We start from the raw sequence: 12,390 nt of genomic DNA, 5'->3' as shown, positions 1-12,390 counted from the left end.
AAAAACCTTCCAATGGTAAGCACCATCCATTAAAAGTAGGTTCAGGCGCACCGTGATATTAGACAATAGATCCTTTATCTAGCTGCTACATTGATATCATTTGGAGCAAGTGAGAGGTCAAGTGTTGGTTTTCAAGTTTCGTTTTCGTAAGTTGTCCGAATATGCCCCCTGAATTTAAATTACTGATTAAAAATTAAATTTGGATATTTTCCCACAAAAGCTATGGTTAATTTTACACGCTAAATACTATCTGATCATTACACTGTGCAACATTTTTAACATGATCTTGTGCAAACAATTCGAACTGAGGATTTTTTGAAAGTACAGACCCAAACGACAAGAAACCCAAGTTGGGTTTTGTTGTGTCAGATCCACCTCGGATTTTATGGCCCCATCTAAACATTGTTAAATATTGAGTTTTTAAAGAAATTCGGGGCTATATCTCTGAAACCAATGCGAATCTTCTTCTGACCTCTGAATCAAATTCGTAGATAAGGACAAAAATAGATAAGGACAAAAAAATATAAAATAATGAACTCAAAAAACTACATTTATTGCCTCAAATTTCAAAATATATGCAAAAATGCCACAATTTTTATACATTTCGCACCGTATCTCCAAAACCGTTAATTTTTTCTGAATATTTTCTTTTGGAAAAATATTCGCTAGAATATTCAACTCTTCAGAACATGTCATTATTGTAAAATGCCTCTATACCGTGGTTTTCAGTATATTTTTCAACGACGATTTAATAGAAACGTCAATAATGTAGTGAAATCCGAAATGCGAGAATAAACTGTTGGTGTGAGCTGTGTTTGAAATACGTGTTGTAAAAGATATGATGCAAAATGTTGCTGAAGCAACATGAAGTAAGCATTTTAGAGTTTCAGAGTGTTCTAAAGAATTGTTGACAACTTTATTTGGAAGATTTTTGCAAAAAGTTACTTGGTTCAACTACCAATAGTTTAGCCGATACTGACCAGAATTTCAGCAATAATGTACAATTTTCTATATTTTATAGATTTTGATGCACAAGATTGAGTTTTTCTTATGTGGTTTTTTTTAAAAGCTAAGTTCTACTAGTTTAGGGCTACAATATTGCTAAAGACAGCAAGGCCAAATTCCTATTCGTTTCTGAGATAAAGGCCTAATAAATGCAAAAAAGTGTACATTTAGCCCGGTTTAGATTAGGCCATCAAATCCGAACTGGATCTGACAGGACAAAACAGGTTTTTGTAGTCTAAATATGTACTTTTATAAAATGCATACTAGAAGTTGTTTGCATTTTCAGTGTTGCGTAGTGTTATCAACTCGTTCTTTGTCAGTATTGAACTATAACTGCGACCTCTAGCGTGATCCTTGTTTATACTGGGCTGCAATTCTGTTATCTGACCACTTACATCAAGATAATTAGCATCAAAGGAAAGGTCAAGCGTTCCTCTTCTAAATGTAACTTACATGGCTTTAACATATTTTCCAGGAATAAAGATATAGTCATTTCACAAAAAATTTTACCAATTTTAACACAAAAGTTCTGGTCCATTTAACCCGCTAAATGTTATCTGATCATCAAGTTAAATTGCAAGCTACTTCTCTGTCGTAAAACCAAAACTTCCATAAAATTTGACGCCGATCGTACTACCATTGCGACCTACAGATCCGCTACAAAATTGGATGTAATGGGCAATCCAACAAGAGGTAATTCTTTCAACAGCCCTTTTTGTTGACAGATCACGCGTGAGACGTATCACGTGTTCATGTTATTTTTGTTTAGTACTGTTTGATATTTTATCATGGAAAAGTTATCACGAAAATTCGCGTTATGTGGGGAGTGTGTTTCGAGCCTAATTTTGTTCAGTGATGAGACACATTTCTGTCTTTATAGGTATGTAAACAAGCAAAATTGCCACATTTGGGAAGAAGAGCAACTTAAAGAGATTCAAGAGTTGCCACTTTATCCAGAAAAAATAACGGTTTGCGGGTCGGTTCAATCGTCGGACCCTGCTTCTTCAAAATAATGCCGATTAGAACTTCATCGAAAATGGCGACGATTATTGCGCCGTGTAACCGACTATTTGATATCTGAAAGTGAAGCTCGTAATCTCAGCGTCATTTCGTTTCAACAAAACGGCGCCACTTCCCACATATCGGTGAGCACGTTTTGGATCAGACGATTGGCCACCAAGATCGTCTCATATTACTCCGTTAGACTTTTTCCTATGAGAATATGTAGAGTCAAAATAATATGCGGATAAAGCCGCTTCGATTCCAGTCTTCGGGGAGAACATCAGAAGTGCCATTCGCCAGCTACCAGTCGAAAAGCTTGAACTAGTCATTGAAAGTAGGACTCAACGAATGGACCTGAGACGTAGCCTCGGTCAATACTTGTTAGACATAAACTGACATCAATGTTCTTTCAAATAATAATAAACATTCCCCATTCAATTTGATTTGTTTTTGAACAAAGTAGAAACCTCTAAATGGATCACCCTTTATATATATTTCACTATCAGCACCAAAAACCAATCTTATTTTTGGGGGGAACCCGACCTCCATTCAATTTCGTGACGATTGGTCTATAATTGCAGCCTGGAGTTTGATTACAATTTTTAATGTACGGATGGACGGGCAAACATTTCAAAATCGCTTTAACTCGTCGAGATATGAATTTTGGTATACCACATGGGTGGTCTACGACGAATATTTGCGGTGTTTCAAGAATTTTCAGGATAACAAGCTTATAATACACTCTCCACATTGTGGTTTAGGGTATAACAACGAAGTGACCCAAAGCAACAAAAAGTATTTTCGTTGTTCATGGACCCCAGCACGATAAAATTTTTGCATAATTTATTTTTCGAGTAGCACAATGTATTTAACCCGTTTTCGTACGTGAATGTTCCAGCATTTAAATTTTAATAGTAATTCAAACACAAATATAGTTGGGTGTATTTTTACACATCTCTGAATTTATTTGCTTCTACGAACGTGTTAATGTAATTCAAGTTCAAGGGTTGCGAAGCGCACCAGGTTCAGTTAGCATTTTTTATATATTATTCTTACTTAAATTTAAAGGTTATTAAAAAACTTGAATAGATCATGTTAGCTTATTTTATACGAAAAGAAAAAAAAACTTACTTTGTCCCAATTAAAATAATCTGGATAATCACCAGAGGCATCTTCTAAGCTGGGAAACTGTTGATGGACAGGGTAAAAATAGCAAAAACGTAAAAAAAACATCGTACAAAATTAAAAATTATATTTTCATACAATAGAAAAACGGGACAACAAACTATACAAGTTAAAATAAATCATTTCTGAAATGTTTGATTGAATAAATTTTGTTTAAAGAATTTGATATCTTTGACCTTTTTTGTTAGTGAAATATTTGATTGATTCAAGCTCGAGGTCAATTTTAGAAATATTGTATTTGATTATTATCAATATTTCGCAATTTCTTGAATTGCATCTTCAGGATGTGATCTACAATAATTTAAAAGAAGAACCATAATAAAATAAATTTAAAATTATTGCAGATCACATCCTGAAGATGCAATTCAAGAAATTGCGAAATATTGATCATAAATAAATACAATATTTCTAAAATTGACCTCGAGCTTGAATCAATCAAATATTTCACTAGCAAAAAAGGTCGAAGATATCAAATTATTTAAACAAAATTAAATCATTTCATGAAATCGATCATTTTAAGTATGGACTTATAAGCATTTTCAATATTAGATATAGTTTTAAAATATCTATTATATACTGTTTTGTTTTTGTGAATCGAATAATTAATGTTAATTTAATATTTTGATTGATAATTTGTAGTCCCTTAAAATTATTTATTTCTTAAAAATAAAATAAAAGTAAAAAAATAAAAGAGACACCGTAAAAAAATTAGTTATAAATATTAAATAGAAAAAATATGAAAATTATAAAGGATAAATAAAAATGTTGTTTTTCAGTATATTATACATTTTTTTGTTGACATTTGACATCTTCAAAATATGAAAAATTAATTTTATTAAATTACATAATAAAACGATTCGTAAAATTAATTTTATTAAATTACATAATAAAACGAATCATTTTAGAACAACAGGATATTGATACTATTAAAGAAACTATACTTTTAGCTGAATTTTATATCCACAATTCATTTGATGTCAAATCTCAATATCACATGCACAAAATAAAGTAAGAATAAAATTTTGAATAACATTTGAGAAAATAAGCCAATTTACCTTAAACGCCCGATTTGGTTTTCTCTAAGAAAAACAACAAATTATGTAAAATTATTAAAAATAAATACAAAAATGTGTAAAACAAAAAATAAAAATCAAAAACATACCGAATCAAAATTATTAAAATCAAGATCATTATAGTCTTGGGATAAGGAATCCTAAAAAAATGAAATAAAGAAAATAAAATTAAAAAAGTTACACAAATATTGAGCTTAAAATAAAATTTAAATTTCGAAATTATTATGATACATAAACATAAAAAAACACAATTAAAATAATGATAAATATGTATACAAATAAGGCACACTACAACAATGAACAACTTACGACAAATTAGTTTCAGTTTAGATTTAGTAGCCCACCCATGAGGAAATATTTTATTATAACAAAACCGAAGAAAAAATACATACAAATGAGGTGGGGATTTTTTCTTTTTAATGCGTTTAAACTCCACGTTTGAATTTGTATGGGGACTATACCAAACCATTGACCTATATAGCCCACTTTCAATGCCAAAAGTTCTACAGATCTACAATTGATTTTACCCAAATGTTATCCATCTACTTCAAAATGCTAGATTAATTTCCACATACGGACGAACATGGCTATATGGATGTAGAATTGCATTATTTATATTACAACAAACACAAACATTGTTCCACAACATCCCATACGGGACAAGGGAGACTTCTCTCATATCAATGAGTGCACCCCGATTCATATTAGCTCAATGATATGGGACCTACTGTTTATCGCCGAGTCCGAACGGCGTGTCTAAAGACACCACTTGTAGAGAAGTTTTACAAGGCTGAAATACTCAGGAAATGTCGCCACCATTACTGAGGGGTATTTTGCCACCGTTGAAAAATGTTTGATGTTGCCTGGCCGGGGAATCGAACCACCGACCTTCAGTGTGCAAGGCGGGCGTGCATACCATTGCACCACGGTGGCACCCATTTATATTATAAAGAAAAAAGTTGACGACGCACGGTGGTCGAAAGCACTGATCTAGCGGCGCGAAATTAATAACTTGCAAACGAATTGAGATACGTCACTGAAATTTGGCACAAACTCAGTTTGTACCTGTGGCCCATTATTACCCAAATATGAACAATATCGGCTGATGTTTTAGTATAGCCCCCATATAACGGTACCTTAAGATGTTCGGTATTTTGAGGATTGAAGCCACAATTTCGTAGCAAATTAACTGTAATTTGGTACTTAGGGTTCCTAGTGGTCACAAAATATTTTCACCAAAAATTATGGACATAGGTGCACGTTTTGATATAGCCCCCATGTAACCGTACCTCCCAATCTAAGGTATTTTGAATATCGTGATCACATTTTTAAACCAACTTGGCTGTAATTTTGCATTCCGTGTTCTCAGTGCATATAAAATCTTCTTACAAAACATTTTCAACACGGATTTATGTTTCGATGTAGCTTATTTTATGGTACCCCCGATTCGTTGAATTTTTACTTGTTATCCCATATTTAATAACATATTTAGCTATAATATGGTATTAAAGTGTCTCCGGGGGTAGAACTCCTCCCTGCAAACATTTCTCAAGATAGGTCCATATTTTGATTTAGGTCCCATACAAATGCACAGCTAAATTTGTATGAATTTCATGCAAAATCCCTTATTTTAAAAGTGCAGTCATCAAAAGATTTGCAGCCCTAATATGGTTATTCCGTATCCAGAGAGTCCAATTTCATTCCCCAAAAAATAATCGAACCTAAGTTCGGCCAAGTTTACAAGATGCACTCTATGGAACAAGCGCGCACAACCCATAAAAACACAAAAAAAAATTAATTTTTTGAAAATTTATTGCTATATAACTAAGGACCTCCAGACCCCAATCTAATTTTTATAATTTAAATCACACCCTCTGCTATTAATAAAAAATAAATCTTGTTAAGTTTCATTACGAATTTATATAAGATTCAAACAAAAATGAAATTAATTTTATTGCAACAGTTTTTTAAAATCTGATGCAGCAAAAACTCTTGTATTTGATAGTGAATAACTGAGTGAATATTTACATCAACAAAAACAAAAAAACAAAATCGTTGTCTGCAAAGTGTCTGTAATCGATACAATGGAAAATATTTCGCAATTTTATAGTTCGATTTTTTGACTTTCGCGCCGCTAGATCAGTGGTTTCGACCAGTGTGCGACGCCTGCAAACATGTTAAGTACCATGATCTGCGAATCGGCACTTGGAATGTCCGGACTCTTTACATAGAAGGTGCAGTTTATGCGCTATCAAGTCAGCCTTGAAACGAAGAATGAGCTAGGTTTGGTTTTGTGGTAAATCGGAGACATGAAAACCTGGTATCCAGATTCACTCCGGTGGATGAGTGATTTGTCACAATCAGTGTAGAATAAAAGTTATTTAACATCAGTCTAATCTTGAGCCACGCCGTGACCAAAGAGAAAGATGAACAGACCAAGGATATTTTATACAAGTGTCAATGGAAAGAATATAAATTCTGCCCTGGTCATGGCACTAAGATTTTTCTATGAGATTTAAATGTTAAAATTGGGAGGTAAATTCAAATTCAGCTTTCCTGAGATACATACATGGAAGCACCAAATAAAATGATTCGAAATACAAATGGAATAATTCGATTTTCAAATCAAATAATTCAAATTACAAATAAAATAATTCAAATTACAAATAAAATAATTCAAATTACAAATAAAATAATTCGAATTACAAATGGAATAATTCGAATTACAAATAGAATAATTCGAATTGAAGTGGAATAATTCGAATTACAAATGACATTCTCGAATTACAAATGAAATCCTACGAATTACAAATAGAATTCTTATTAATTACTTACAATTAAAATAATTAGAATTACATATGAAAAAGATGTAGAAACACCAAATACCAACTAATAGCTAATTCGGTCGGAAAGCTTCAAATGACTTGAAATCGAGAGGTACCATTATACATACGTCGACATGCATATGTCCTCAATTTTTGTTGCAGAAATTTTTGGGAACCCAAACTGTCAAATTACATTCTATTTAGACAAAACGTAACGTAAACCTATCCCCACAATTAGGGCTGGAGAAGTTTTTTGGTCAATGGGAAACCAAATTTCAGCCAATGAAAAAACGTAGATGAAAAATTTAAAATGCCTGACAGCGGCTGGTATCAATATATAGGCGCTTTTCCAATACGTGGACCTTTGTTCACAATTTTGAGCGAAAAAGTTTTTTAACCATGAGGGTATTAAAAACCGGTTACACTTGACTAATGTTTACAAATTTTACAGTTCTTTAAAGTCAAATGTGGCGAATATTTCTCTGTCAGCAATACTTGCCACGATATAAACAATGTTACTTACATAAAATTTATTGCATTTTCTATCATCCCACTATAATATACTATAAACAGGCGTTCACACATTCAGCAGTATATCATTCATTGTTCGCCTCACATGTCCTCCTCCCAGTTGTATGTAGCTTATACGTGTCTGTCGACAATGCAAGTGGATTAAATGATGTTTACAAATGTCATTAATGTAACAATCATTCTGGTAAATGATGAAACAATTCATGGCAAGAAGATCTCCGGTGAAGACCCCTACTAATAGCAATGCCATCTGTACCTAAATCACTAGACGGGGAGCACACGTAACTATATTTGTTCCACACCTATTCCGTATCGGCAACAAATAAAACACCATCATTAACACTACATATGACCAACAGAAAGAAGAAGAAAAAAAGGACATCATGTGTAGTAAAAAGTGCTTTTGTGTTGATGTTATAAACATTTTGCCATTATTTCCATAGCTAAGTATTTACGTTAACTCCCATCTTTAGTGACAGTAGTTTATAGTCAATGGAGTTGTGTTTCATTTATGCTATTAAATACAAATAAAAACATGGTAGAAGAAAAATGATGGTAATGAAAGTGACCGGGCGTAAAAGCAAAAAAATAATGACCAGTACGATGTCTGTTATCATTTATGGACGTTTTTCCTGTGTGGAAGTGGGTGTGGATTAGTATGGATTAGTTTTTGAGCCAAGTTAACGCACTAATAAGTGTTAAACACCCATAAATGCTAATTGATATATCAACCAAAAAACTTATGAATGAGGTTAATTAATGGCAAAGTATGAAAACTAGTCAAAATAACTATATGTAGAAATGTGGAAGCATATATATATATAGGAGGATAAAAACTGACAAGACCGCAGCATTAGAAAATTTTTACAAAAAGTATTGTCATACCTGAAAACCATCTATTTCTCACGGTGCTATTAAACCAACTTTAAATGAAAGGTGCTTACACCTGTGAAGTTTTTAAGGATTCTGAAACTACAATGTTCATACATGAAAATAATCAAAAAAAAAAAAAAAAGAAAGGTCTATGGGCACGTCTTCATATAGTGCCCATATTTGAGTTAATATATCTTGAAATCCTTGCATTTTAGGTATATTGTGTCTTTGGAAACTTTACTGAGACCCAATTGATGACGTTTTAGATATATTTTCTGACCTAGACATATCCACCTAAATTTGTGGAAAATTAATTATTCCATTTTGGTTCAGAATATTTTCTGGTGTAGGGTATAAAAGTTTGGAGTGGTCGAACTTAACGCCGTTCTTACTTGTTAAAATTTTAAGTTTGTGCAATGTTAAAGGGTAGCACAACGGCCCCGACGTTTGCTTTCACGTGCCATATTTTAAACAATTTATAACAAACGCATTTGACATAGGGAAACATTTAATGAGTGTTCAGCGATTTCACACAAACTCCAGAGGGACACAATGATATCATGTGGTCGAAAACTAGTTTTATTCATTTAATTTTTCTACACCGTTACCCTGTCGTTTGATTGGTTAAGTTTTCCTCGTTTCTAACTTCAATAGCAAACACTATAAATGTACAGCAAATAACAACAGTCATTAGTGCTGAATCTGGGTCTTGGTTTTTATGTTTTTTTTTCCTTTTTGAAACCCCAGGTCTTTCTTCTCCTTCAGAGAAGTGGTAAAACAACAAACTCAGGTATTAAAACAGAATAGTTGTTCAGAAAATGTTTTATGTTTGAGTTTTTTTTTATTTTTTCACTGAGGATTTTCCTGTTTCCTGTAGGATGAATTTCTTGTTGTTGTTTTTCTTGTTTGTCATTTTTTGCGATGGTAGGTTACACGTGATACAGTTATACATTTAAAGAAATTATAGTGTGCATTGGGAGACTAATGCTTGGTTTACATTACGAAATCCACTCGATTTCAACTGTCAATTCCTTTACGTATACGTCAAATGAAAACTCGTCTGAAATCGACTGGATTTCATTTGACGTTTAAGCAATGGAATTGACAGTTGAAATCGAGTGGATTTCGTAAATGTAAACTTACTATAAGCATTTTTTACGAATTATTTGAACGGGATGCAACTAATGGGTACTTTACACTATATGTTTTTTACATATGAGTTGTCACTTTTTATATACAAAATGACAACACATATGTAAAGTACCCATAAGCCAGTCAACTGATTTGAGTATCTAACACTTTGTAAATTTCTTTATAGAATTTCGTATAAATGCTCCTAGTTTTGAATATTTTATTCTCTAATCATAATTATAAGATGCATATCTTGTTGTGTAGGTATTCAGCAAATAAATAATTAAATGTATTATTTATTAATTACACTGTGCGACAATAAAAAATTACAAGGAAAACAGAGTAGATTATGAAAGTAGAGCTAAAAATATGAGACACTTGATATATTCAAATTACAGAGACAAACGTTTCCCACCGCATGCCGTGTACTGTGTGAAGGACCAAAGTTTTTGGTCAAATCCATCATATTCAATATTTTCAGCTTTTCACAAGTTTTTGGAATATACTTAATATTCATAGATCTATATAAACAGAGTCTCGAATATAAGTTATTAAACGGCTTTCTTTTTCGTTCGGTTCTGTTATGTTACACTTTTTAATTACTTATTTTTTTATTTTTAATAATAAAGATTACGTACAAATTTATATTTGTGCCCATGAAATTATTAAAATAATATGTACATTTGTATGTACACAAAATTTTATTTTTAATTTCAATGTTTGAATTAAAAATTGTGTCATGGTGACCATGATAATGGTGTGCCATTGTTTTGTGACCGAACACATACATACAAGCATGTACATAAATTTGCACTCCAGTTACATATGAATGCATGTAGTATATATGCAGTATTTATATGAATTGCCGCATTTATTTCTATAGATATAACGTACAACGTTTATATTTATGTACATTAGGGTTAAAACTTCATACTTCTTGCACAGCCGTAAATACCTTAACGATATTTAAGAATTGTATTTTAACAAACAGAAAGCATAAAAATAATAAAAACCATATTCTCAGTCTTAAAAAAAAGTTTTGCAGTTTGCTTTATACTCATGAATTTTGTTGTGTATTACATTTGTTATGTATTACATTTGTTATGTATTACATTTGCGTTACTTTTAATAATACTGTGCAACACGAAAATTATTAACCATATTCTGACACCGCAGTGTGATAAAACACCAAAAATGAGAAGACACGTGTCTCGCCGTTTTTCCCTATCTCATCAACTTTCGCAATTATATAGGCATCCAAGGGCTTGAGGCTTTGATGTAGAAAGGGTCATTTAGTCAGGGCTATATCTTCCAAACCGTTAGGAAATTTGAATTTATTTCGGAGGCAAAGTTGTAGCTCTTGTCTTAAAGAACAAAAATTGTGAACACATATAATCCATAATATAATCCATCAAGCTTCATCTGGAAGGTAAAAATCGCCATGGTCAAATTTCTTTTAAAATTTTTTCTTAATTTTTTTTATACAGCTTTCAAAGTTGATGAGATAGGAAAAAAACGGCGAGACACGTTTTTTGCTAACTCAGAAAACACATTTTTTGATTTATGCCACTCTTTGATTAAATGAGCGATATGTATATTAGGGTTATGACTTTTTTACAACCTCATATCCCTGTATCATAGCGTTTTGAGGTTCTACATCAGATTCCATATAAGGTGATTCTGTGAAAAACATCACGCCAAAATGCTTTTAAAATTTGAATTTATCAGAATTATGGCCAATTTTTTGAAGTAACTGTAAACAGATATGTAATTCAAAATAAACTTTAGAGCCACATGCGATAACCAAACTGACATAACATTTGTTTTTCACTAAAGTTTCAAATATATTACTTTTTAACAAAATATAAAAAAATCTAAATTTTTTCAAAGTGGTTTGTGCATGACCTTTTTCAATATATATGTAAATGGAATAAACATTATTTTAGTTATTTTAGGCTACAGTTTATTCATTCGTGCAATAGAAGAAACATTTCATACAATTATTCAAAAAAATGTTTTTTTAAATCGATTTCTGCGTGACCTTTTTTGTATTTCAATAGAATAAAAGATATTTTAGTGATTAATAGGCAAAAGTTCATTCATGTTCGCTACAGGAAATCATTTATGAGAAAAAATGTCATAACCCTAATGTACATACATGTGAACATTTTGATTATATGCTGTTCTCACCAGGGATTTGTTGGTGGCGATAAGCGTGCAATTGTTATTTTCATTTAGCATAAGTTGAATGATTCTTCTAGTTGCTTATTGAAGAATTTAAACGATACTTTTAAACACATCTTGATTAAACTTTTTCGGTTTAATTGTTATCTGTTTCAAATAAATACAAAATTAATTTAATTTTACCGACAACTTTTGGTTTTGTTTGAAACTGATAAAAATTTTCTATTAATAAATGCTAATTGTGAAATTAGTATAATGTCGCTATAGACATTATGTGTTATTTTAGAACTGATATGTTTTATAATTTACATTTGTAATTGTTTGTCTTTTATATTACGATACAGAAAATTATACGGTATATTTATTTAAAATTAAGCTGGTTGTCGGATTAAACAATCGCATAGTGCGGGCCGAACTTTTTGAACCCACCATCGTAAAATATTCTGAACTAAAATTGAATATTTAGTTTTCTTTCCTCTCCAAATTTCAGGGGGAGATAACATATGATTTTGTTATTGCAGAAATTTTCAGATACAGAAAATGTATCCAGAACAAGTACAAAAGTATCAGTAGGCTTGGCT

The 12,390-nt window shown here is 31.7% G+C and overlaps 1 protein-coding gene across 21 annotated transcripts in view; it reads right to left on the bottom strand.

Annotated features, from left to right (window-relative positions):
- LOC141404308 (uncharacterized) overlaps window positions 1-12,390 on the bottom strand; it is a 1,008,861-nt gene that overhangs the window by 477,921 nt on the left and 518,550 nt on the right. For all 21 annotated transcript variants that reach the window (XM_073987798.1, XM_073987800.1, XM_073987780.1 and 18 more), the window contains 2 exons: window positions 4,355-4,405; window positions 3,139-3,195 (listed from right to left, as the gene is read on the bottom strand). In XM_073987798.1, the coding sequence (XP_073843899.1) occupies window positions 3,139-3,195; window positions 4,355-4,405 (108 nt within the window). The remainder of the gene's footprint in view (window positions 1-3,138; window positions 3,196-4,354; window positions 4,406-12,390) is intronic.

Source organism: Musca autumnalis, unplaced genomic scaffold, assembly GCF_047663935.1.
Source record: "Musca autumnalis isolate F117 unplaced genomic scaffold, ASM4766393v1 scaffold_4, whole genome shotgun sequence".
Lineage (NCBI taxonomy): Eukaryota > Metazoa > Arthropoda > Insecta > Diptera > Muscidae > Musca > Musca autumnalis.
This window is presented reverse-complemented; position numbering and strand designations above follow the sequence as displayed.